This window comes from Falco naumanni, chromosome Z (genome assembly GCF_017639655.2).
Source record: "Falco naumanni isolate bFalNau1 chromosome Z, bFalNau1.pat, whole genome shotgun sequence".
Classification (NCBI taxonomy): Eukaryota; Metazoa; Chordata; class Aves; order Falconiformes; family Falconidae; genus Falco; species Falco naumanni.
This window is the reverse complement of record NC_054080.1, coordinates 17,607,843-17,634,576: the sequence shown is the minus strand read 5'-3', so window position 1 is coordinate 17,634,576 and position 26,734 is coordinate 17,607,843. Positions and strand designations below refer to the sequence as shown.

The window sequence follows — 26,734 nt, the reverse complement described above, 5'->3', positions numbered from 1 at the left end:
AAAAACTAGCAAAGGAAAAGCTGTGGCATCTGTCTCCTGCTGTCTTTACATCAGTCAGCATCAGGTGATTCTTTGGCCGAAGTCCTGATTACAAACTGTGTGAAATAAAATTGACTGTAGAGTAAGGGAGGTAAGGCTGAAAGTAGCTTCTGGCCTTAAAAATTCATCGGGAGAGAAACCTCATCTTACCTTCCTTGATTTTAAACTGTGTAAGGCTGTGCCTGCTGCTTAAAGTAGGAACGCAGAAGCTGATGCTATCCTATTTCTTTCTTTGCACTAAGTAAATTTCTCAGCAACTTTTCACAGCGGGTAAGCCAAACCTGCCACACACATCTTCCTGTTGCCATGACTGACTCCTCTTCCTCTTCTTTTTCAGTGAGGAAGAGAAGACTTGCAGAGTTGAATGGGCCTATTTTTCCCAAGTGCAGAACTGGAGTGTAGTTCCTGGCTATGGAGGTCTAGCCCAGTGACCTGTGCTACACTGTGGAATTCTAAAGGCGATAAGTGCCTTGACAGAGTATTTGTGGTGCCTCGGTTCTGTTTTATGCACTAATGGTTTAAATTAACTAGTGGCTGTAGTTGAAGATATTATCCAGTAGGACTGTTGATGTTTTCTGTAGAGTTGGAAACTATTCAAGCCAGTAACAACCTGCCAATTTGATGCAATCTCAGTTTAGAGTACATCCCAGCGTAAAAGTGACTCTTAACCTGGGACCTAATTTTTCTAAACTTCCTGCACGGTGTTTCATACAGTTAGGATGTGGTATGTATGAGTGAAAGACAAAATTGTTCCACACACATTACAGATGTATTAAAAAAATATTTTATTTTTTTCCCCAAAATTGATCTCAAGTCACTTTAGAGGAGCAGCTAGTTTAACAAACTCTTCTACTACCTGGAAACATGGCTGATTTCAAGAATTGTGAATTACAATTTTTTACCAACATTTGCTGAGTCAATAGTTGGAGATGCATCCCCATGTTTCTTAGAAAAAATTGATCTCCACCTCCTGATTAAATGGAACTTAAGGCCACTGACTATAAAAGTCTCAAAAATTGAACGGTTTAGGATGTGCTAATATCCTTCTATCCTATGCATGTCTGAAGAACACAGTCACCTTTAGAGATATGATGCAAATCCTAACCCCACAGAGATGGCTGAACTGATCAGCAAACTAGAGCCCTCTCTTCTAATCCCCATTCCCTTCCGTTTCTAATGTTAAAAGCACACGTCCAGACACTCACTGGCAACAAGTCAAATTCTCTCTCTTCACTGTTTTGTTTAGATGGCTATGTCCATTAATTAAATTTTGTGCTGCTAGGGATTGTTTATTTTACTACCCTCCCTAGTGTCTGCATAAATGCAACAATAAATGTTGTGCGCTAGAAAAGCTGTTAAGTGAACTACTCTTGCATATAGTCTGACAGTTCTTTGTCAGATAGTCTACTACCCATCACCTAGCCTGGGAGGAATTCCCCACAGGCTTGCATAGCTCCCAGACATGCCATGGATGGGACCCAGCACTATCCTATCCAAAACTCCCGCTAATGAACACGGGTGGGATCCTGCTTGGTAGGAAGAGTGTCCTGGCAGAAGCCATATGGAAGCCTTATTCTTGGTCTGATGACGGTATGTCCTAGATAATGTTCTCACTTGCTAGAAATCTGTCTGTATACATCTCGAGTGAAGTTTTGCAGCCTTTTACACATATTCCAGCAAAAGTCCCACAGATTTCTTCAGAGTTTGTGTGCAAATACCACCCATGATTTAGCTCTGACCAATGAAGCAGCGAACACTATACTTCCAGCAATGTGGGAAACATATTTTTGCTCTTCAAATCTTAATAAATGCACCAGTGGTGGCAAATAAAATGCTTCACTATAGCTTCTTCCCCCAACCCTGCAAGTTCTATATCAGAAAATTAATACAGAAGAAAAATTCTTGAAAACTTATTTAAAAAAAAAAGTCAGAAACTAGCAGCTTCTTTCTTCCACATGCACCACAAAGACTTCAAAATGGTCAACTAAATCATCAAACCAGAGACACAGTTTCAGTTGAGCCGTCTACTCAGATTTGCATGGTAGAAGCTCAACTCTTCTGCTGGATTCAGAAGAACATAAATGCAGCTTATCCTGGGAAATCCTAATGGTGCTAAAAAAGCCAGACATAGAAGAAGAGGCAGCTGCAGAGCAGGGAGCACTACCATAGACACTACAACAGAATTGTTTTTCTGAATGAAAAAAAAACAGCCCTTAAAAAAAAAAAAAAAAAAAAAAGCAATAACTTTGTCCTCTGTTTCACTGTAGCAGTATCCAGATTAACCATGCAGCCCAAACGTACCGAACTGGCAGAATCATGCCAGGTTCCTCAGCTGATCCTTACAGAGCTGCTTTGCAGAAAGATGCATGTGAGAGCTGTGCAGCACTGACAGGCTGTGCTGCAAGGCATCAGGCTTTGTAGTGAAAGGCATCAAGCTGTGCAGTGACTGAACTACAAATGGTGGTATTTAGGAGCAAATGGATAGCTGTCCTAGCAGCTCTCCAGGAAAAGGGGGAAAAGCCATCTGCTGACTGCAGCATCTGGCAGTCACAGCCAATCCTGCTTAACTCTCACCTCCCCTGTAGCCAATGTGCCTTCTCTCAGGCATTATCACTGAGGTGCCTGGGTCCCACCACACAGCATTTCATATGGCAAGTCTTTATTTGTATTAATCATCTGACAAAACTAATCCAGAAGCTGGGATACAGAAGCTGCTCATGGGCTAACTTGCAAGAGGGATGCTAAGGATGTCTCTTACCCACTCCTCCCCCTCTCTGCAGCAGAGGGAACCTTACTTTATGGGCCTCCATCTGTGTATCTCCAACCTGTCTCCTCCCTTGCCTTAGTGCAGCAAGGACCAGAAGAGGCCCTGTGGCTCCCCTCTGCCTTTGAGGTAGAATCTCCAGCTGCCAGGAGCTCTTTGGAGAACTGTACCTTGTAGCCAGGTCAACCACGTGGCAGACAGCTAGGCAGGTTTCAGCATTTACCTCTGCAGAACTAAGCACCTTCAACATAACAGGTGAAGCGTATTTGTGCACTACTTTAAAAATTACAATGGAAGCACTGAGAGTTATTTATCATCATAGGAGTTTCCGAAGTTTACACACAAAATATAGTGTAAACTGCACTGGTAAGTGATATAGAAACAGCCTTCCAAATAGATTACAGTGTTCCAGACCTGCCGATAGTGTTCTTTTTAGCCTAATATATGAAGAAAATAGATTATCATATGCAAGTTGGGGCACTTCCATCAGTGCTCTAGACCAGACCTGCAAATAGAGCTTGCATGTTTTTCCACAAATATTCCAGTCCTCAAAAGCACAGAAGTTAACTGGCCAGCAAAGCTTGAGAGGTAAGATACCAGGGTACCACACATAGGTACTGCTTAAGACTTCTGCTGAAGATGTTTACTGATAGGAATTTTCTGATTTTTTTCTCCAGTATGGATTGTTCACATTTCCAACTAAATACCATCCTAGAAAGATTCCCAAAGGACATGTCCCTACCTTTCAAAATTTTGCTTCATGAAGGGAACAGTCATAAAGACAGTTGCCGAACCATTGACTTCTTGGTAGCAGTACTGAGGAAAGACAAAATGCTTGCCATGGCTTTAATGGAACCATTTCCGATATCTTTAAGTTGCTTGTCAAGCCAACAGTGAGGCCTTGCTGAATTCATAGTGCTGTGCGATAAAGTTACAATCAGTATGAAAGTAACATTGCCCTAACTGTTGTTAAACAACTGCAGAGACCTGAGTAAAATGCCTTCTTGCTTTTAAAAGCAGTTGCCAGTAGAAAACTCCCTAAAAACTGTGATTTTGATTTCCTAATGACTAACTACTATTTAGTACCAAGAATGCCAGTAAGTTTCAAAGACATTTTTCAGTCAAGACATATTTCCTACTATTAATAAAACCTTTCTGTACATTCTACAGCGTCAGGCACACAAAGCAGCAGGCAAAGTATTTTGAGCTCATATGCTGTGGATCCCTTCAAATTCAAAGACAATTTCTCCACTATTAAGAGCTGGAAATTGCACAAACATCTCACAGCTTTTGAAAAACTCAAACCACGTTTACAAAGCACAAAGGCTCCCCAAATCTTAGAATTATTTAACTTGGATAAAGGATCTTGCAATCTTCTTGTAGCTGTTGCTGACATTTATGCACATATGTCAGCATCACTTCCAGTGCCATTAATGCTGGTATTTTGACAGTCTCTGTACTCCCCTCTCTGTATGTCTCAGAATCAAAGAATCATTTAGGTTGGAAAAGACCTTTAAGATCATCAGGTCCAATCAAGCTGTCATTTTTTTCTAGTGCAAGCAGAGCCCTGGATATTTCATGTACTGACAAGTTCAGGGAAACAACTGTTCCTGGGGAGACAGAGCACTGGAATGAGGATTACTTTTGCTGTTCATCCTACAAGTCATGCACAAGTACAGCTAGGCAGATGGTATCTGTGGGCCTTTGTTCCAGTTGCAAGAGGGGTCCTTACGCTGCCTTCTACCAGTTTTACACAACAGTCAAGTCAGTGACTTTAGGTAACTACCCCTTGCTTCTCACTGGTATAAAGCAAGAGATGCAGGCAGATGGCATGTATGTGGAAAATACCTTCAGCTCTATTCTGGTCACATACCCACACCCAAGTGATACATCTGCTGTTTTCATACTCTAGCACTAGTTATTGAACCAAATGCATGATCAACAGAGAAGTCAGACCTATCCATCTCGACACAAGAAGAAAAGAATGGAATTATTATGTCCCTCCAGTTTCTTTTGAATTGTGAGCAGCTGTGTCCCACTGCACATATTCTGCTCCAAAATCCCCACGGTAGAGGCCATGCTACAAGACTGTACCCAGGGAGAGGAATCCCGTAGTGCTGGTGATGGGCTGGGCACTCTTGTAATTTACAGTCAAGTAACGAATGATTTTCAGGGCATACTCTAGGCTTAAAGGCAGCATATGAACAATACTTTCAAAATTTCCATGATTTCCAAACCTAACTGAATAACAGATAGGGATCTGGTTATAGAAGCCCTTTGCATTAGCACATCAGATTAGCTAATGAAACAGCTTAATCTTTTCCTATGCCTAGTGTCCTTTTTGAGACACATTCAATAGGTACCCTTGGCCGTCTCTTTGTACATTCACATTCCTCCTTAAGTGTTTGTCCTGAAGCCATTGAAGTCACCTTGAGCTCTTTCTCTTGACAAACAGGACAGCAAGCTGTAAGACCTTTGTTTCGACAACTTGGACATGTCAGGACAAGCTGCCGGCAGTGCGGGCTGGAACAAAGTTTATACTGGTCCCACAGTGTCCCACAGTATCTGCATGCTGAAGGGAGGAGAAAAGAAAAAGTTAAACACCCACACACCTCCATCTGTCCCCCTTGCAGAGGATTCTCTGTGGCACCAGGGGGCTGCCAGCTCTCATTTAAGTGGATATCTATTGTCTTCCAGGTTTTAAATGACCATTTAGCTTGATCTTTTAGAACCTAGTTCATTTCTAAGCTGCTGATCTTGCTGTAAAAACTTAGGACAGCTGTCTCTCAGGAAAAGGAGAAAGCGCTCACTAGTGCTTCCTCTAGTTCTGGTTATTGTTGCTGCCAAACGGTGGTGGTAATTAAGCCAGTACACAGAAACACTGGCTGCTGGGGAACAGGGTGCCACAGGACTTCCTTCCACCTAAAAGCGATGGTTTGTGCAGATGGGATGTCATCTGCAGCCCTGGTGATGTCCTTCTACCACATCAGACAGGTTTTAACCCTTTAGCTGAAAGCTACAGCCCAGTTTAGCTGTACCATCAAGAAGGTGCCTACCCCAGCACTTCCCCTTGAAACTTCTGTAGGGATGGCTGTGATGTATCCAGAGTGTGTTCTGTTTCTACACCACACCAGGCACCTTCAAGATGTATATGGTAACTGCAGAGGAGGAATGGGAGGTTATGCTCAAAATGTTACCCACTCAGAGAAAGAAAAAACAGCATGGCTTCCTAAAAAAGCCTAGAGCCAAATTCCATCTATTTATACCTGGCAACTGAGAAGAAGAAAACATATTTAATTTGTAGCATCTGAAAAGCGAACCCAGCCAGAAGACCAGGCAATGTTCTTAACAACTTCAACTAGAGGTCACTAATTCTGCAGGCTACAGAAACTTTTAAAGCATAAAAATAACAAAGTGCTGTAGAGCCTAGTGCCACCACTCTCCCAGCACCTGGCAGTCTGTGCTGATGTTCCACGAGATTACTGGAGCAGAGAGCAGCCAACAGCAGAAATACTTGTTTAATGCTTCAATCACTTGGCCAGCCACAGTCTGATCTGCAGTGTGGGCAACAAGTGGGTAACAACAGCAGTACTGCTCTACATACATCTCCATAGCTGCAGATGGCTCATAACAGCAGCTGTTCTGCAGGGGCTGCTTTCTTGTGCTGCTCCAGTTTTAGGGAGCTCTGTTGAGTGTGTTAAAGCCACAGGGTTGATAATCATCGTGAAAAGTGCTGGCACTAAAAGATCAAAGTGCATATGAGGAGGAACTACACAGACCAGTTTTTCTGCCCCTGTCCTGCACATCTCTGTGGAAATGATTGCAATAGCTTCCCAGCCTTCTACACTTAAGATTATCTAATCCTACCTGAGATGATATCTTCATTGGAACAAATGGCGTAACGATCATCAAATACAAACAGCTTCCCTCTGTAGAATCCATCTGGAAACTCTTCCAGGTACTTGTGAATTCCACCTTTTAGCTGGTAAACCTCTCTGCATACTGCCTGTTTAAAGGATATTAGCAGAAACGCTGAAGGAGATGGCAGCAGTAGTGGTGTGCCAGAGTTCCCAAAGCAAATATAAACGCCAGGTCAATGAAAAGCAGCAGCTTCTCAGTGACCATCAGATGGCACCATCTGCACCCAGAACTCAAGGCAGTGTCACCAGGGATTACGGGGCAGTTCCACAATGCTGGCTCAATGACATGAACCCAAATGTGCATTTAATGTTACAGTCAAAAAAAAGACTGGCAACTTCCTCAGTTGCGGGAGGTTTGCTGCATCACAGATCAAACACTTTTGAACATCTGTGAACCACTGCTTACTCTGTTTTTATGTAGTGAGTTATTAACAGGAGCAGAATTTCTCAAGGCTCGCACTGGTGCAGCAGAGAAAACAATCAAGGTTTAAATCTCTGGAGAACATGTATATATGCTGTTCCCTTTCACCTTGAGGGAAGGATCCAGAAGAGTGGGATGGAAAGCACAATTAGAACAATGCAGTGTGCTGGATTTAATTCCGTAACACCAGGAGAGCCCTGACTGGCTGATTTTCACCACTCTGGGATGCTCAAACTGTGCAGTAATGACCACAGAGCATAACCTAGTCAGAGCTTGTGGAAACACTGCAGAATGCTCTCCTAAACCCTCCTAAAACACTGCTACAATGGGCAGGGCAGTCTTACAAATAACTGTTCTCGGCAAATGGGTTATATAATTATTTTCACAGAGCAGTCACTGCTGTGACACTAGTCCATGCAGATCATCCTGAGCTGCATTAAACTACCCACGTCCTTGACAGCCAGTATAATGCAAGCGTGCGTCAGAGACATTTATCTCACCACCTGCTCATTGAGCAGTTTGCGCTCAGTAAGAATTTACCAGCAAAAGACAGCGGCTCTTAAAGCAGTCTCAACTCTCCAACACTTGTGTCCTCAGAATGACATCTCACCTTGCTCTGTAGGTAAGCAGAACCTCTTTCACAACGAATCCCTCCTGTGCAGTACATCAGGACACGCTTATCTTTAAAAATCTCCAGGTTTTCATCTATGTAGCTGGGAAAATAGCTGAACTTCCTGATATCTGGAGCCAGACAACCTTGGAAATGTCCCTGCAACAACATCAGATGGCTATGCAACTAGTTACAAGCAGTCTTATGTGGTAAGGTATGTGCCTCGAACTAGAGGAAGTAACAAACCTTTGGGCCAAAACACTCAGCTGACTGCAACTGCTTTCAGCAGTTCCTCAGCTGCATTTATGCATCAAAATACCTGTTAAAATCTGTAAGAGGATTCTGGAGCATGTCTCCTCATCCAAACATAAAAGAGGGAAATAAGCAGAACAGTCAGAGAGAGGACGAGCACCGCAGGAAGGCTGATGGGTGTGACAGCAGCATGCCTCTATTCTTTTTGACATATGGGACACGGCAAAAATGCTAAAAAACATCCTTACAAATTAAGCTACTTCTGCTTCAAGCTGCATGGTATTCACTGCTGATCTTGTATGGACCACTTTGTCTTCTTCCTGCCCCAAGCTGTATATGCACTCAGCCAGGCAGGCTCCATGCTGAGCTGCTAAGCAGGTCCTCTGCTGCTTGTGTCTAATATTCATTACTAAACTGAACTTTGTTCATATTATGGTCAATCTGGAATATGGACTCTCTTCTTCCAGCAAGGTTAGATCCTCACAATGTGAAATGCTTCCCCCCCCCAACACCTGTTACACACTGCAAGAACCAGGCAAACAACACTTACTATTTTACTTTCATAGAAATTCCTACAGTCCAGCAAGATGGTATCACTTTGTCCTTGACTGGCCTGAGACAAATACTGTTCTACTTCTCTATGAAATTCCTTAGGGGATAAATGGATTCCTTTAACAACAAAAAAAGAAAAATAAAAGAGAAAGCAGTGAGAAGCAGAACTATAAAACAATGTTACATGTGATCTTGCAGATGAAGATTCTCCTCAGATTTCCAAACAAAACTTTTTTATGATGGTTCACAGACTTTTCATCCCAACTCAACCAGCCAAGTTTATCCACGTTTGGCTTCCTATTGGCATATAAAAGAAAAGACAACACGGTTCCACATGACAGAAGAAGCAGCAGACAGGCGCCTGTCTCTATGATCTTTGTTACATCCCCCTGGCAATTCCTACAGCTGCAAATGAAAGAGTGAAAAAATGCTTCCCTTCCCTTTGCTCATCTGCCATTAAACCTGGAGGCGCAGAAGAGTACAGAAATGCATTTTTTTCAATGAAACTCTTCTTGTTGATAAAAATGGAAAATTTCCATAAGCATGTATTACTTTCAGTACAACTTCAATTTACATAAAGTTTCTCAAGTTTCAGGTTGCTCAGGGCTTAGGACTCCCAACCTACTGAAAAACAAAACAAACCACATCACCAAAATCCCTTACTTTATTAACAAATAACCCCACAAGCTACCTGCCAGAGTAATGGGAACCATCTCCATAAAATGCTGTAAAATAGGAGGAAAAAGGGAAAAAAATGAAAGAAAGATCCAAACACACATCCCACAAACTGCCAAAAAAAAAGGGGGGAAAAATAATCCTCTGCCAAAACCACAAAAAGATGCTGTAGAAATTTACCACCCACAGAACTTGGTGAAATAAAAAAGTTCAAAACTGCTCTGTTAATTGCTCTTTGCTGTGCTCCTGCTTACCACCTACGTAAGTGTCCTCATAGCTGATGCATAGCTAGTAACATCTTACCAAGCACAATCCATACTAAGCAGCTACAGAGAGCAGAAAATAAATGCAGCCTGTGTTAGGGGAGTGGCATGAACCTGATGCAGAACTTGGCTCTGCTTTAGTGTGAAAGGCAGGAGCATGGCTGTTAATTTCAACAAAAGCCAAGTCAGCAGTCCCTAACATAGGAACATGTATATAACTGTATGCTTCAGTGGAATTCTAGCACTTTTTCTAAAAAGATAATAATAAAAAAAAGCTCTCAGCATCCACAGCACCAGAATCCACTGGATCCACAAGAAGACTCCATGGAGAGCTCTCCCTATACAGTCTCCCTGTATCAGCTTGATTCTTGCTGCAGGCTAATCACAATGAGAGCGCACTGGAGCTCTTTATAGGATATGATTTCTGAGCAGTCTCAAGCCCCTACAGAATATTTAGAACAAATATGAATATATTCATTGAAATATCCTTCCTAACCATCATGCATTTCACCTTACATCTGCCTTTAGCAGGTGTCCAATGACTTACCCCGCTGACTCAAGTACAAGCCATGTCCCTACCCCAAAACAAGGTAACTGCTGGATGTCGTTTGAACTACTACTGTTTCCCACAAAACAGAAAGTTAATTCTAAAGCTTTTTGAGGCAGCTCAACACTTAGCAAAACAAAACTTAGGCCAGCAAATTTCCTGCATCAGTAACTTTTGACTACCTGTAAAAAATCAGTTTCCCTATCTGTTTCTCCTCTGTCCTGGCCACTGTGCAGAAGGAAACATCCTTCATTAAGGTACTTTTTTCTTCACTTAACTCTCACTTGAGTGAGAGGCTTTATTATTCATTAAATCAACTTACCAGTTTCTTTATAAGACACTATCTTTGGATCAATGCCCATAGGTACAATTTCTTTGAATACTCCGACGCGAAGGTCTGGGAAACAGTGAGCTCCTCCTGCACTGCTCTAGGAAATTAAACACAAAAACAATCCACCAAAATTTTCCAGGTGTCAAGATAAAAATTATGCACTCACTTTGATTTCTACAGCTCAGTAGAATATGAAAGTGCCTCTGTGGCTGAGGGAAAGAAATGTTTCTCCTGATGAAAACCACACTCTAAATCCTGAGGTTTAGGCAGTGAGCCCCTAATGCAACCTGGCAGACAGGTGTCTTAGGTCTAACGACTACTCTGCAGGTGAGACAGGCACCATTTGGCATGAGGTGCAGAGTTACTGAGGAGTGGGAAGGAGAACAGATCTTAGTCAGAAACTCTGTCACTAGCACCTGTCATGAGAAAGTCAAAGCCTCTGCAGAGCATGCTGACCCTTAGAGGAATATTAAATAACATCCTCCAGTGATGGATCATATTGACACATCTGGGCCCTGCAGTGCTCTTCAGCCCCTCTGACACAAGCACAGCTAGGCCTCCAGTCATGACATGTACGATAGGAACTGCAGTGGTTCATGGGCATCAAAGAGACATATGGGATGTCAGCCAGGCTCAAGATTTCTTACCAGTGGAGTCTGACACCCCTCTCCCCACCAAACTCAAGCGCAGTATTTCCCCTTTGGAGGTCTCGGCAAACCCTTTTTGGTAGGCACCCCCACTGCAGGTGACAGGGAGGGAGAATTTCTGCAGGGCTGAGCCTCAAACATGGCTTAGCATCAAGCAAATAAACAAAAGTCCAGTGCTGTGCAGCACTGCAGCACTGTCCCAACTATCACAGAAATCAGTCTGCAGCAACTACAGTGGCGACTGGGTATTTTCATAGCCCCAGGCACAATTTTCACTCCTCTATGCCCATGTCTTCATGGCATATGTACTAATGTACTAATGCATGAATGCTGATTCCCAGAGAGATCATGCAGGGTTGGAGGGCTTTGCCAAGGTCAAGATAAAATTCCATCCGTGTTCTGTTTTTGCATCTACACATGACTGTAACTAACAGGTCACTTACTGCTGAAACTCAGCCAAGCATAACAGACAGTTAAAAAAGTAAGACTGAATCAGCACAGCAGCTCTACATAGGATTTTATTTTCGCAAGTTTTGCTAACTCCTTTGATCTAGTTATTTATGGGGGAAAAAAACAGTACTACCTGCAAACAGAACTGTGTGGAAAAGAAAAATGCTGTAAAAGCAGCTGCTTTCCTTCCTCGCAGAGAAACCAGTACCTACAGTACTGGAGCAGCAAAAGCCTACCAGAGTGCCATACAGTGCCAGCCACAGCTGCCATCGCCGTCTGAAGACAGCAATCAGCACATATGCTCAGGGTCAAGCAGAAGTTAGCACCTCTTCCTCCAGTCTGGCACTAACTGGATTTGGGTGAAACCTCTTGACTCTGCCTGTGTATTTTCTCTGGAAGACATGCCATTCATGGAACTGATAGTGTACCATGTGCACACAGATGCCAAAGCCTGCATGAACCTGCACCTGTAGGCTTCTAGGCAAGGATCTCAAATTAGGGTGAAGAGGAGAGTGCAGGAATGCTTTGCTTGGGTAAGTGTATGTTGTGATGCCCTGGATTCAGTACTCAAATTGGAGTAAATGCTTATTGAAGAACGGTGGGGCTGAAGCACACTCCTTCATTCACCTGTATGGGAGGCTTTCCAGCTGCACCCATAGCTGCCAAAGCTTGTAACAGCTATCACTGCTCACGGTAACTGCTACTGCTGGTGAAAACAGGTAGAGATATCTCAACAAAGTAAGGTTAGGAAGCCATGGCTTAGATCAGTACTGGGAAAGCAGAACTGCTAGAGCAAAAGTAATACTATCAGGCCTGCTGGCAACAGATGGGGTTCACCTGTCTCAAAGGCCATAAAGTATCCTAGGCCAGAAGTTAGCAGGGCTCATTGAGAGAGCCTTAAACTGGATTGGAAGGGGGAAGGGAATAAAACCAAGCTCATCAGAAATGAGCCTGGGGGTGGCATGCCAGGGCTGCAGGAGAGATGGATAGCACAGCTGAAGTCTATCTATGCCAATGCCCAAAGCATGGGCAACAAACAGGAGAGGCTGGAAGCCACTGTGCAGCAGGAAGACTGTGACATTATCGCTGTCACAGAAACACGGTGGGATAACCTGCATGACTGGAGTGCTGCAGTGGGCGGCTGCAAACTCTTCAGAAGGGCCAGGCAAGGGAGGAGAGGCGGTGGGGTAGCTCTGTGTGTCAGGGAAAGTTTCGACTGCCTAGAGCTGAATGATGGTGACAGTAAGGTTGAGTGGTTATGGGTAAGGATCAGGGGAAGGGCCAACAAGGTGGATACCCTGGTGGGAGTCTGTTATAGAACACCCAACCAGCATGAAGAGGCAGATGAAACATTCTACAAGCAGCTGGGAGAAGTCTCATGACCACTAGCCCTTGTTCTTGTGGGGGACTTCAACCTACCAGGTGTCTGCTAGAAACAACAGAGCAGAGAGGAAACAGTCTGGGGGGTTCCTGGAGTGTGTGGAAGACAATTTACTGGCACAGCTGGGCAGGGAGCCGGGCATCCCTGGACCTGCTGTTTGTGAACAGGGAAGGACTGGTGGGTGATGTGGTGGTCAGAGGACATCTTGGGCATAGCGATCATGAGATGTTGAGAGTTTTCAATTCTCAGAGAAGGAGGGGGGGGTCAGCAGAACTGCTACCTTGGACTTCTGGAGAGCTGACTTTGGCTTGTTTAATAGCCTGTTTGACAGAGTCCCTTCGAAGATAGTTCTGAAGGGCCAAGGGGTCCAGGAAGGCTGGACATTCTTCATGAAGGAAGTCTTAAAAGTGCAGGATCAGGCCGTCCCCATGTGCTGGAAGACAAGCCAGCGGGGGAGAAGGCCGACCTGGCTGAACAGAGATCTTTGGCTGGGATTCGGCAGAGAAAAGGAGAGTTTAGCATCTCTGGAAGAAGGGGCAGGCAACTCTGGAGGACTACAAGAATGTCATGAGGTTATGCACAGAGAAGATTAGAGAGGTGAAAGCCCAGCTAGAGCTCAGGCTGGCCACTGCCATAAAAGATAACAAAAAATGTTTTCACAAATATGTTAGTAACAAAAGGAGGGCCAAGGATGATGATCTTCATCCCTCACTGGATGCAGGGGGGGAACACTGCGACAAAGGGCAAGGTATTGATGCTTTCTTTGCCTTAGTCTTTAATAGCAAGACCAGCTTCCCTGTGGGAACTCAGCCCCTTGAGCTGGAAGACAGGAATGAGGAGGAGCAGAATGAAGTCCCCACAGCCCAGGAGAAAACAGCCAGTGACCTGCTGCTCCACTTAGATGCGCACAAATCTACGGGGCTGGGCAGGATCCACACAAAGGTACTGAGGGACTGGTGGAGGAGCTGGCCAAGCCACTCTCCATCACTTATCAGCAGCCCTGGCTAACCGGGGAGGTCCCAGCAGGCTGGAGGTTAGCCAGTGTGACACCCATCTACAAGAAAGGCAGGAAGGAGGATCCAGGAAACTACAGGCCTGTCAGCCTGACCTCGGTGCCAGGGAAGATTATGGAGCAGATCATCCTGAGTGCCATCATGCAGCATGTGCAGGACAACCAGGGGATCAGGCCCAGCCAACATGGGGTTATGGAAGGCAGGTCCTGCTTCACGAACCTGATCTCCTTCTATGACAATATGACCCACCTAGTAAAATGATGGAAAGGCTGTGTATGTTGTCTACCTGGACCTTAGTAAAGCCTTTGACACCACCTCCCACAGCATTCTCGTGGAAAAACTGACTGTTCAGGACTTGGACGGGTGTACTCTTCGCTGGGTAAAAACTGGCTGAATGGCCAAGCCCAACAAGTGATGGTGAGTGGAGCTGCACCCAGCTGGCAGCTGGTCACAAGTGGTGTTCCCCAGGGCTCAGTGCTGGGGCCAGTCCTCTTATTGACAACCTGGATGAGGGGACCAAATGCACCCTCAGTCAGTTTGCAGATGGCACCAAGTGGGACAGGGGTGTTGACCCGCCTGAGGGCAGGAGGCTCTGCAGAGGGACCTGGGCAGGCTGGAGCGATGGGCCCAGGCCAGTGGTGTGAGGTTCAGCAGGGCTCAGTGCCGGGTCCTGCCCTTGGGTCACACCAGCCCCACGCAGCGCTACAGGCTGGGGCAGAGCGGCTGGAAAGGGCCTGGTGGGAAAGGGCCTGGGGGTGCTGGGTGACGGCCGGCTGGGCAGGAGCCAGCAGTGTGCCCAGGGGGCCCAGGTGGCCAGCAGCACCCTGGCCGGTGTCCCCAGCAGTGTGGCCAGCAGGACCAGGGCAGTGACCGTCCCCCTGCACTGGGCACTGCTGAGGCCGCCCCTCGAACCCTGTGTTCAGGTCTGGGCCCCTCTCTGCAAGAGGGACGTAGAGGGGCTGCAGCGTGTCCAGAGACGGGCAGCGGGGCTGGGGAAGGGGCTGGGGCACAGGTCTGATGAGGAGCGGCTGAGGGAACTGGAGTGGTTTAGCCTGGAGGCTCAGGGGGGACCTTGCTGCTCTCTACAGCTGCCTGACAGGAGCCTGTGGGCGGGTGGGGGTTGGTCTCTTCTCCCAGATAACAAGCGACAGGAGAAGAGCAAACAGCTTTCAAGTTGCACCAGGAGAGGTTTAGATTGGATATTAGGAAAACTTTCTTCACTGAAAGTGTGGTGAAGCACTGGAACAGGCTGCCCAGGGAGGTGGTGGAATCACCATCCCTGGGGGTATTTAAAAAACATGTAGATGCGGTGCTTAGGGGTGTGGTTTGGCAGTGCTGAGTTAACAGCTGGACTCAATGATCTTGAAGGTCTTTTCCAACCTAAATGGTTCTATGATTCTAAGAAGCAATGTGCTTATTTCTCAAAAACTACATGTACTGCATTAGCAATGTCTATGTGGAAACTATTTTTTCATACCTTGAAATCCTCTTGACACAAAATGTCTTTGAACAGAGGCTGGGAAAGCATAACTTCAATGTAGAGATTGGTAGCTACTTTGCTTCCACCAACTGTCCCATTAATTCCTTCTGAAGCAACTCGTACCTAGAAGGCAAGAGGAGAAGCTGAGGCTAAGGCTCAATAACAGCAAAAACAGATAACAGTGAAATTAGCAAAATATCACTGGGTAACAAAAAGCAGACACATATGTTCAGAAAAGAAACCAGTGAGAAAGAAAGGAAAAGATGTTTATACTAAAGTTTAACATAAAGAAGACAGCAAAGAAAATAGAAACAAAACCAGAGTAATTATTTTTGAGCCATTTCAAAAGAATGACACCAAGACAGTCAGAAAAGTTTGTGCAATAAACAGAGAAAAGCTAACGGGTTAACAGACAAACCCTGCAGTCAACATTAAAATTCCCATTGGAAGTCTGCCTCCAGAAAAACAATGGGATTGCGCTCAATGACTCACATAGCTAAAAGGAAAATGTGAATATGCATATTATTGCAAGTAATATTAAATTTCATTGTGAGTCATTTTATCTCCAGCACTGACAAATGAACAAAACCTCTGAATTAGTTGAAAAAAAACCCAGACTGAATGTTAGAGGCAAGGAAAAAAATCAGCTCGTTGAGAAGGCAAATGCTGTACCTGTCTTGGAGATGAAAAACAAACAAAACAAAAAAATTGAGAATACCAACCACCAGACAAGATAGCTGAGCAAAAGAACAAGTGAATGCATCAGGACATTTCAACCCCAGACCTGTGCTGATACAGAACAGTAAAGGTGCCTACCACTAGCAGAAGCAAAGAAAAGAAGCTACTTAGGAAGACAAGCCAAAGATAAAAGTCTCCTGCTCTGAGTTGCCCTCTTGAAAAATACTTCTCCACACAGACAGCCTAGGAACACCAGCTTCGTGAGGCTAACATTCACCTTTGCCCATAGCCTCAAGAGGCCTGCTAGATAAGCCAGCTTGCCTCCTTGTCTGATCTGCCAGGAATGAAAAGAATAAAGACTCTGTGCAGAAATGAGCACTGCTATTCTGTGGTGTGGTCTAAGGTGTCAGTTGCTTTCATCTCATTCCTGACAGTATGGATTACGGCTTGGTGTAGTGATTCTGACTGGAAGACCATCGCACATTGAGGAGCCAGTAATACACTTTAACAGTTGAACGGAGCAAGCCCAGATCCATGCTGCATAGCACTGCACCTCCAGCTTGACCTTCAGGCTGTGTTGTGCTGTGCATGCATCCTTCAACCACAGGATAAACCCAGCCTGATAATTCCAGCAGAGATGCCTGCACACAGCTCCCTCTTGGTACCAGTGATTATGTGTGGATAACTGGCTAGCTGAAAAGGGTCACATAGACATAGTCCAGCTGGCTGGACAAAAATGCACATCGCTCTCAGCTTACCTGAAGTAAAGCAAAAATACACTATCCTTGGCTGTTCTTGTTACACAATAACAGGAAGATTTCGGTGGGAAAAGAATGTTGCAGGTGGGAACAGATAACTACAGAAGAGAAACTAGGGGCGGGCTTGGTATTTAGGCAACTAACCAATAATGAACTTAACTTTTGTAATATGTATGAGCTAATTATAAGAAGGCATAAAAGGTGACTGTAAGAGACAATAAACGAAGTCTGCTGATCACTTATATTGAGTGACTGTGTCTTCCCTCCGTCGCGACAAATGGCGCCCGAACAGGGACCCTAGAGAGGGCTGAACCTGCGAGCCACAGTTCGACGGAGATTCGGGTACCGGTCCTGAAAGCAGCGCAGGAGGCGGAAGGGCACAGTCCCCGCGCCCGGGAGCACCTACAGAGGGTCCCGCCGGCCACGCGTCGCCAAAGTCTCGCAAAGGCTGCAACAGCGCTGACGAAGGTATGGAGAGACAAGCGACGTATGATTCGCTCAAATGCTTTTTAGAAAAGTGGAGCGTGCAGGACATAGACTGTAACAAGGAATTACCCGGGTTATTAGCGTATGGGACAGCATCCGGGTCCCCCGCGGCAGCGGCACGCGGCCCGGCAGGCCCCTTCCCGGCCGCGGTTTCTCTCCAAGGTGGCACCCCACCCCCCCCCTCCGATCGGCGCCACGGCGATGCAAGCGGCCAAGCGAGCTAACATCCGGCTGCCCCCAGAGATCAATCGGATCCTCTATATTCGGACCCTGCCGTATAAAATCACAGCGGAGGAAATGTATGATATATTTGGGAAATACGGACCTATTCGACAAATCAGAGTTGGAAACACTCCTGAAACAAGTGGAACAGCTTAAGCTTCTCAAGGAAAAATACGGAATTGATTACAAACCCACCAAAAAAAAGTGCTTCAGATGTCCCCTACAAGAAATGGGTTTCTGCCTTGAACTAGCAAACATCTCTGTGCTTAAAGAGAAGCCTTTTTGCCTTGATGGAGATAATTTATTCTGTATTCTGTATTCTGTATTTATGCTGTATTCTGAATGTGGAAATTGGTTGGGACTAGGAGGCTGGCTTAAAGGCATTTTGCAAACGGGATTATTATTTTTGATCATTATTGTAATAATAGTTTTTTGATCAAAACCAGCCAAAATTATTTGTAAGCATTAGGCCTATCTGAAGAGAATGCCTTTATTTGAATCAGCAGTTAAGGTGTAGTTTAGTCTGATGCTGTGGTTTTATCTGCTCCTGGTGAATTTTTGAAGTGATGAAATCAGAGATACAAGGTATACTAAGAGTTATGAGGTAATAAGCTAATAATCTAAGTAAGGGTGCTGTCTTTTATATCTACAAGTGCAATATGCATTTATGTAGCAGAGAGAAACTTTAACAATAATGTTGCTTGAGCGAGATGTGCATGTGACAACTTGGGAAAAGGGATATCACAACTGGAGTGCAACAGTGTTTCTACGTCTGGCAGAGTGAAATCTTTCAAGACCTGAGTTTAGACAGTCTAAAATAAATTGTTAGTATTCAGAAAACCCATCTTAAGCCTCTTTTGCTTGCATAGTGTTATGGAAGTCAACTGCTATTGTAGAGAATTAATGATTTTTTAATACATATTAACAAATACTACTATTTTAACTTGAGGCAGTTGAGTGAGAAATACTCACGTGTAGCATTTGAGGGAATGTCAGCATAAATCGCACTTACAGTAAGACTGCATTTTTAATTACTGTACTCGTTAAGATTCGATGATGCCATAAGGCTAAGACCTTTTATCACAGATTGGTTCTGAACTAAAAGGTGTGTGCACACGTAGATATGCACATTTGTGTTATTTTCCTTAATTGGCTACAAAATAATATAATTAGGTTGGGGACTAGATCATGGAAATTTGTCTATTATACTTCTGTTTGTTAAGGAATGTGCATAACATACAGCATCCATGTAGGCTTGGCTTGTGGCATAGTTGTCAAATTTAGCATAGACATTCAGACAGGTAAGCAACGTACTCTTCTTGTGTGTATCACCTACGAGCCATTATGGCTTAGTGTGTAAATCTGTATGTAACTATTGAAAAATCCACTTATGAATGTATATACCTTAGAACTAATTTCCCCCCTTTGTTAATTCTTTGATATCAATGAGGTATTCTTCAGAAAATGTATGGACTGGTTGGTTGCATAAGGGCAGTTGTTATTTGGACAGAAAATTGTTAATGATCAGGGATTTTCCACTAAAATATTTGCAAATATTCCTAGTCAAACATCAGTTTGGTTTCTTTTTGGGTTTTGAGCTTGCATTAGTCCATGTTCAGAACTTTAAAATTACCTTTGAAATTTTTAAACTTTTTTTATCATTGGAACAGAAAGAGCATCTAAATTAAAGCTTCAAGCTAACTTTATTTTTCAAGTATTTCAGGAATTATACTTCTGAACTGAGATTTTATAAGTTGGCTGTGTATTTTCCTGTGTTAAAACGCTGTTATTGAAAATGGTCAACCAAGCCTATGTCGCCCAAAATAAAAACGGGGGAACTGTGGATAACTGGCTAGCTGAAAAGGGTCACATAGACATAGTCCAGCTGGCTGGACAAAAATGCACATCGCTCTCAGCTTATCTGAAGTAAAGCAAAAATACACTGTCTTTGGCTGTCCTTGTTACACACCTTGTTACAGGTGGGAACAGGTAACTACAGAAGAGAAACTAGGGGCGGGCTTGGTATTTAGGCAACTAACCAATAATGAGCTTAACTTTTGTAATATGTATGAGCTAATTATAAGAAGGCATAAAAGGTGACTGTAAGAGACAATAAACGAAGTCTGCTGATCACTCATATTGAGTGACTGTGTCTTCCCTCCGTTGCGACAATTATGCCACCTGCATGTTCTTGCCTTTATCTAGAAGTGCATCAAGAAGTTCTAATGTGAAAATCTTTTCTGTTTGACAGTAAGAGTGTGAAAAGACTTGTCTTCCTGTAAAAAAACCCCACATTTGTAACAGTTTGAATGATGGAAATGGGGTAACTCCTGCAAGGACAGGGTTTGCACAGTGTGCTGAGTGTGGATCAGAGGCTCGCTCAATGCTGCACAAGTCAGGGTTCCTAGCATTGAAAGGCATATAAGATGAGCTGTATTATTTTCTTTTCTTGGAGCCTTAGCTCTTAATTAGCATTTAAAACGATACTTTACAGACTCCAAGTGCCTTTCTTAATGGGATCATAACAGACTAGCACATTCTGATGCAAAACGCTTGGTTCTCCACATGCCCCACCATCCTGACCTAAGCAAAAATTTTTTGGTTAAGAATACAACTATTGCTTAAAACCTTACCTTGCCAGTGAGATGCAGATGCTGGCACAAAGCCTTTTGCCAAGCACAGAGCTTCTCTGGATCCTTCACCTCACAGTAACAGTAATACAGAAGTACTTCTCCTACCTTGCTGTCCATAGCATGGCAAAGATGAACAAATAGGAAAAGGATGTTAGGGTCGAAAGCCAAAAAATATACTATTAACAGTAACCATTCAAATGTGGACAGTTTTCTTCTGGCAGATGTGAGGAGGAAAACAAACAGACTTTGGAGGGATTAGCACTGCCAAGTTTGATTTATTTCAAAAAGAAAAAATATGAACTCAAAATCTCCTGCATTCCTAGTTCTTGGGATTGGTTACAAAATGAACTCATCTGTGCTACACGGGACATCTCTGTCAGCAGCCTACTGTGTGCTCTACTCAAGTTTCTCTCAACACACAGGACAGAAGAACTGCTGTTTTCTGTGCACATAAGCGTCCTATTAAATGCTTAATCTGACAAACATGCACTTGAAAACTCAAGTGCTTCAGCTATTAAACTTAAAAAGCCAAATTTTTCAGGGAGATTGTATGTGCCAGCGCTCTGAGCAGCACAAGCCAAACCCTCAGTTAGAAACATTTTTGTAAACCTATTTATTCAGAACTAACAAGGCCCTAAGGTACTTGAACAAGCAAAGGGACCTGCACAGAGCATACACTGCTGTTCTGCTCTTTTCTGTTACTGTCCTTCCTTCCTTACGGTTCTAAGCCGTCGAGTAATGCCTGTACTGGTCTGCTCTAACAATGTGCGATGATATATCTCTGATTGTTTCATCCTCCAAAGTTCCCACGTTTACTGTCACAAAAATGCAGTGTGTCTACTTCTTTAACAAGCACTGCAGTAACTTCCATGTTTTGTATAGGTGTGAGCAGTTGTTAAAGGAATTCAAACAAACCAAGTGACTCCTGGAGTATCTCAGAAAGTTATTCAAAGCATCTGAAGACCTAATGGAATATGAGGGAAGAGTCCTTCTATATATTTAAAGTATCACTTGACTGAGCTTCACAAAAAGCGGTAGTGGTAGAAGCTCATGCAAAGTGTAAGCAGCCCAACACCCCACTCCTGGCCTGTACTGAATTTCCATACTGCCAAAGGACATTCTTACCTTGTCAGATCATCATAGCTAACGTGGCTTGTGTCTGGGAGTGTACAGGAGATCTCGGGACTGCTATGAGAGTGCCCATTTAGCCTGTCTGCGTTGCCTGCAGCAGCTGGGTTGCTCGAGGGGCTCAATTCAGCAGCTGCCTGCTTTGCAGTCAGCCCTGCCTGCTGTCCGGCATCAGCCAGCCCTGCCTGCTGCCCGATGTCTCCAGCGTGTTGCAGAGCCACATGCCTGTGAATGCCGGAGAGCTCTTCAAATGCCTGCCGGCAGCACCGCCACCGCACACCCTCTCCGCCGGCGGGACACGGGGTTGGGGCCGGCACTTCCTTTGCTTTGACGAAGAGGGAGAACGCCTGTAACGCACCGCAAGCGCCACCCGTTACCAGCGCTCCTGCCCGGGACACCCCCCCCCAACCCACATACCGGGCCCGGAGACCGACCCCGAGGTCCGCCCGGCAACGCCGGCCGCCTCCCCTCGATCCGAGGGTAGCTGATGCCGACGGCAGCGCCAGCAGTGGGCCTCAGGCCGGGGCCCGCAGAGCCGGGCGGGCCGCAGAGCCGGGCGGGCCGCAGAGCCGGGCTCCTCAGGCCGGGGGCCGTAGAGCCGGGTGGGCCGCAGAGCCGGCGAGCCGCAGACCCGGGCTCCTCAGGCCGGGGAGCCGCAGAGCCGGGCTCCTCAGGCCGGGGAGCCGCAGAGCCGGGCTCCTCAGGCCGGGGAGCCACAGAGCCGGGCGCCCGGCGCTGACCCACCTTCCTCCGGGCGAAGGCGCGCTGCTTCCTGGCGGCGATCGCCTCGACTGCGGCGCGGCCCCGCGGCGATCCCGGGCCGGGCGGCGATGCCTCACCCGGCACCATCTCCTCAGGCGGCTGGGCAGGGAGAGGGGCCCCGTCGCCCGCGAGACGCCCGGTTTCCCTCCGCGCCGGTCCCTCCCCACCCCCACCAGCACAACGCCCCGGAAGTCCTCCAGGCCGGCGCGCTCATCAGGAGCGGCGAGCGGAGAGGCGGCGCGCCCCGCCCCTGCCCCGGAAGCAGAGGTGCGGCGGGGCTGGAAGCGGGCGGGCGAAGGAGCGCGCTTGTCTCTGGTCCGCGTGAGGCGTTCCGGCTCGTCGCTCCCTTCTCTGCTTCTCGCCATGTCGCGACGGCGGCACAGTGACGACAGCGATGGTGAGCGCCGCAGCAGCCCTCGTGCCGGCTGCTTCCCACCCGCCCCTACCCGCGCCCCCCGAAGTCACGGGGCCGGTGCGGCTGGGCTGGGCCGGGCCGTCGGCCGCGGGAGGGGGTTTTGGGTGGGATGCAGGGCGGCTGGGGCGGGGGCTCCCCGATGGTAACGGTGTGCTCGGTGTGTTGAAGCAGGGCAGCCTCACAAGAGACGGAGGACTTCTGAGCCGTCGGAGATCGAGGAGAGGCTCGAGTCGCTCATCTGCAGGGTGGGAGAGAAGGTAGGTGGGCTGCCTCCCGGCGGGGGCCGGGGCCGGGCGGCTGCTCGAGAAGGTCAGAGTGGTTTCTTGGGGTCTTCTTTTCCCCTTGCTCTGTGTTGTGGGTTAGCGGTTTGTGTGTAGTCGCCACCCAAAAAGAAAAGATTTGTTTTATGAGATAGTTGCAAAGTTTTCAACCTTTGCAAAATCACGTGATAAAACGAGCAAGGACTTGGATAGTAGTGTTATGTTTTCCAGGCAGTGATAAACAGCCATCGAGCACATTATAACTTTGTGAGAACAGGTGGTGTTAGTTCTAGTCAGCCAAGGATGTAAGGGAGTTAACTTTGTTATTGGCGCAAAAATAGAAATGGACAAAAAAAGGATATGGCACAAAAAATGTGCTGCACTAAAAAACAAGTTGTGAATGTGTTTCATTTCATGTTGCATTGTTAATCGAGGCTTAGTCAAATTACCAGGGTTACCCTGAGGCAGTTTTAAGCCTTGCATCCCAGGGGAGTACTAGAGTTCTTTGCAGGGGAGGTTGGTGATCGGTGCAGCTCTTCTGAGGAGTAGCTACTCCTTCTCTCAGGCCAGTGAGAGTAGTTCTTTACTGCTAATGGTATTGAATTATTGCTTTGAAAAAGGAGGTGACATAAAAGAATGCTCTTGCCTGACTTTCTTCTCTGCCACTTGAGAGTTGGGGGCTGATTGATATTCCTTGTTGACGATTAAACTTTTCTTTTGTTATTTTATTGTTTGGTGTTTTTTTTTAGAGTAATTCGTCTTTGGAGAGCAACTTGGAGGGCCTAGCTGGTGTTTTGGAAGCTGATCTGCCAAATTACAAAAGCAAGATACTAAGAATACTATGTACTGTGTATGTATGCAGGAGGTCTGGGCATCTGGGAGGTGTTCTTGTGTGCATAAGTTTTAAGTGCTTAAGGCAGTTTAAATGCCAAGAATGGCTTCAGTTCCTGAGTGCTGTTATAGCACAGAGTTTAGTTTACCACAAACAAAAGAAATAGAGGGATAAGCTTGCTGTGTTACTAGGTATAATTCAAGGAAAATAACTCTTTAGGTTACTTCGACTTGAAAAGTGCACAAAGGCTCCAAGCAGATGGAAGAAACCTTGGAGCTGCTTTTCAATAGCAATGAGAACACAGTGATGCTGTGTAATATCCTGTTTCCCAATTAAATGCTTAGGAGCACCAGAGCTCCTAACACTTACTTAGTCTTATGAGCTGTGCTGGGTTTTTTGTTGCCTGTTCCTCTTCTCTGGCAATGAGGTGCTCGTGTTTTCCTAAGCCCATTTGCTAGAGGAGGGGAGCTGGGAAGACAAAGAGCTAAAAGCAGGCTCTCTGGTGGCTGCTGACAGCTGTCCTTCCTCTCCTTAGCAGAGTGCAGGAGCAGAGGTGCCCTGTGTCACTGGTCACTGAGCAGTGTTGGAGGGAGGGGTTATGCAGGGTCTACAATAGTAGGTAAGAGAAATACGAAGGAGGGGTGTGGTGAAGAGAGATCATGTTCCAGCCCTAGCCTATGCTCTGGTTTTGTAGGTAACTACTTTGTAGTAATGTTTATTAACATAAGGCAAATAGTACATCTTTTTCTATAGCAGTAAGACACTTCTTAAAGTATAGGGTTAGCTTACATGCATACTAAAATGGTTGAGGAAAACTAATTCTTTACAGTAGGACCTGGCCTTCTGTATGCTGTGCTTAAAATCAGTTACTTTGACTTGAGAAACTTGGAATCAAAATTAATAGTATAAAATGTGTACATCTCTTGTGTAAGCTTGCTGATGCTGTGTATTAAAATTATTTTTAAATTACAAACTTAAAACAACTTCTTACATCCTTGCATAAATTCTATCCCTTAACGTTATTTGGCCAACCCTCTGGAACACTCAGCAATTAGATATAAATAAAAAGCAAATAGCTTAAATGTACTTGAAAGTGGCACCTGCCTTCCTAAGTGACTGTAGAGGGGAAAAAAAAAAAAAAGACTGTCTGAAATATTAACTGTGGGATAGAACTGTAAGGTCATGCTGGCACTTTTTTCATATTTACTCTTGGGACAAGTGTAACTTACAATAAGCAGATTCTAAGATGCTATGCAGTTGCCACATGATGACTAAACAACTAACACAGTGTTTCTTTTTCTGTGTCAGTGCACGTCTGTTACCAGAAAAGCTTACTGTTTACACAACACTAGTTGGGTTGCTGAATGCCAGGAACTACAATTTTGGTGGGGAGTTTGTAGAAGCCATGATTCGTCAGCTTAAAGAGTGTCTGAAAGTCAATATGTATAAGGAAGCTGTGCATTTAGTAAGTGGTTTTTCATTTGTTTGGTTGGTTTACATTTATATCTCTTTCTCTCCTCCTTCTTTCACCTTATTTTTCCAAAAGAGCTGGGCCTTTCAGTGTGTATTTCAGTCGGTTTTGGCATCAATGTGCAGTGCGCTGTAAATATACCAAGAGAAAATGCACGTTATGTGGAAGTATTTCCTTCCTCATGGGAAAGAAATTATATTAGAGTTGCAAAATTGACTTCCAGATGTGTATTTTTCCCAATGACAAATTTGCAGTAAACGCAGGTGCTCCCCCTAACCTGTCCTACAGTCAAATGTAAACGATAAGTGAAATTTTGTTGTGTTCAGAGGTGTATGATCGTTTTTGTGGCTCCCATTAAAAAAAAAAAAAAAAACTAAAAAGAAAACTAACAGTCTGGTTCTTAAAAGCTATTTTTGATGGCTTTTATCAGGCTTGTGTTTTCATTCTGCTAATGAGGGATGAAGGTCAGGCAGGTGGTTTTACATGCTCTCTGTCTTTGAAACAGTTTGCTCAGCTCGTGCCACTTTACAGATTTTGTCTGCAAAAAAATTAGTAGGACTTCATCGGTGTCTGATTTGGAAGCCCAGTGCCAAGCTCACCAGCTTCTTTTGAAGCCCACTGGTGAAGATTTAAGATTCTGGTATGTTGTTGTATTTTGTCAAGAGACTGCTTTCAACAGTGGGACAGTTTTGCTAATAAAATCCTCGTTAAACTTTTTCTAGTGTTCTGTCCCTTGGCTTCAGCTTCAGTTTCTCTGGTCGTGCTCATATAGAAATGACTTGTATGAGTAACAGCTAAGGGAGTGGCAGTGGAAGTCTTTCCTTAGCTTTGTCAAAAGCTTTTCAAAGACTATTCAGAGCAACAAATATCTGGAAGATAAGAGTTTGGTACTTTCCTCTGTTGCAGTTGCTCTTGTGAGTACTGAACTTAGTGCAAATATGTGAGATCTTAATTGCTAGAATTTTAGCCTGTACTGTCTGTTAAGATTGTGATGATGCTGGGAGCTTGGGTCCTTCTAGGGCCTTGTTTAAGTCTGAAGGCAGATCAAAAGAGAGGGAAGAGGAAAAAAAGAAACGGCGCACTCCTCTGCCCTAGATGTTTATTACTTAAATTCCCATTTCTGTCAGTCTGGATTTCTTACTAGAGTGCAGCCAATCAAGGATATGTTCCAGCTGTGGAAATTTTTTTCTTCCCAGGCAAATAATTCCATTCTATTCCTAGCATGCCGTCATTTCTGAAACCTGGAAATGCCAGCAGTTTTTACATGGCTCTAACTATCTGTATTTATTAATAAATAATTACAGAAATTAATCGTGTATAATGGCATACAGATTCAGCACTGCTGTTTGTCATCTGGACTCACGAAGCAACAAATCTATCTTCAGCTTTTTGGAAGCTTTTTTCCTTCAACTTCTGTAACTTTAGTGATGTGGTACCATTTAGAGTAGATAGAAGCACAAGGGGTTTTTTTCTGTATTATTGATATGCGTGTCCTTGAATGCATACTGGTGTTGCCCACCTTTCCGTAATAAGTATCACACATGCAATGTTATGGCAGTGAACAGACTACAGACATTATAAAGAATGATATATTAGGCAGTGCCTATGGTACCTGTTTTCCAGGGTTGAAAGGTGGATCTGTACAGTGTGCAGTTTTTCTGCCTTCGTAGTATTGAATGAATATTGTACTTTTATTGATGGGTTCTTTTAGCCACTTTAAGTAATGTTTATTCATTCTGGTGCA

At 44.9% G+C, this 26,734-nt stretch overlaps 3 protein-coding genes and 1 long non-coding RNA gene across 12 annotated transcripts in view; 3 read left to right on the top strand and 1 right to left on the bottom strand.

Annotated features, from left to right (window-relative positions):
• Positions 1-1,403, top strand: part of TMOD1 (tropomodulin 1) — a 29,846-nt gene extending 28,443 nt beyond the window's left edge. For all 4 annotated transcript variants that reach the window (XM_040579349.1, XM_040579350.1, XM_040579348.1 and 1 more), the window contains exon 10: positions 377-1,403. In XM_040579349.1, coding sequence (XP_040435283.1) covers positions 377-441 — 65 coding nt within the window. In that variant the 3' untranslated portion in view covers positions 442-1,403. The remainder of the gene's footprint in view (positions 1-376) is intronic.
• On the bottom strand, positions 808-22,188 carry TSTD2 (thiosulfate sulfurtransferase like domain containing 2). 3 transcript variants are annotated; one of them, XR_005825537.1, is made up of 10 exons: positions 21,995-22,188; positions 21,248-21,597; positions 20,123-20,231; positions 15,343-15,468; positions 10,366-10,471; positions 8,557-8,675; positions 7,755-7,913; positions 6,671-6,809; positions 2,426-5,375; positions 808-2,366 (listed from the first exon to the last, which is right to left on the bottom strand). XR_005825537.1 is itself a non-coding variant. In XM_040579347.1 (9 exons), exons 1-9 carry the CDS (start codon positions 22,097-22,099, stop codon positions 5,116-5,118), a joined length of 1,473 nt encoding a protein of 490 aa, XP_040435281.1. In that variant the 5' UTR covers positions 22,100-22,188; the 3' UTR covers positions 808-5,115. The 3 variants fall into 3 exon arrangements, 1 of the variants encoding a protein (XP_040435281.1); XM_040579347.1 differs by having other exon boundaries at positions 808-5,375; XR_005825538.1 differs by lacking the exon at positions 808-2,366 and having other exon boundaries at positions 5,291-5,375; positions 5,860-6,809.
• LOC121080939 lies at positions 16,810-19,524 on the top strand. The gene is made up of 2 exons (XR_005825539.1): positions 16,810-16,865; positions 19,469-19,524. It is a non-coding gene; the product is annotated as an uncharacterized LOC121080939 (long non-coding RNA).
• Positions 22,189-22,272: 84 nt separating the features above from the next.
• Positions 22,273-26,734, top strand: part of NCBP1 (nuclear cap binding protein subunit 1) — a 31,529-nt gene continuing 27,067 nt past the window's right edge. For 2 of the 4 annotated variants that reach the window (XM_040579346.1, XM_040579344.1), the window contains exons 1-4: positions 22,273-22,409; positions 22,599-22,684; positions 23,437-23,537; positions 24,828-24,984. In XM_040579346.1, coding sequence (XP_040435280.1) covers positions 22,376-22,409; positions 22,599-22,684; positions 23,437-23,537; positions 24,828-24,984 — 378 coding nt within the window. In that variant the 5' untranslated portion in view covers positions 22,273-22,375. Of the gene's footprint in view, positions 22,410-22,595; positions 22,685-23,436; positions 23,538-24,827; positions 24,985-26,734 lie in introns of all 4 variants that reach the window. The other 2 variants (XM_040579345.1, XM_040579343.1) reach the window with 1 other exon arrangement.

Excerpts from the sequence above, each read along its gene's own strand:
- TSTD2 (XM_040579347.1), bottom strand. The coding sequence starts at position 22,099 with ATGGTGCCGGGTGAGGCATCGCCGCCCGGCCCGGGATCGCCGCGGGGC. Across the intron at positions 7,914-8,556 it reads ATTTCTATGAAAGTAAAATA|GGACATTTCCAAGGTTGTCT; the intron begins GTAAGTGTTGTT and ends ATGTTGTTGCAG. Across the intron at positions 6,810-7,754 it reads CTGCTTACCTACAGAGCAAG|GCAGTATGCAGAGAGGTTTA; the intron begins GTGAGATGTCAT and ends TCCTTTAAACAG.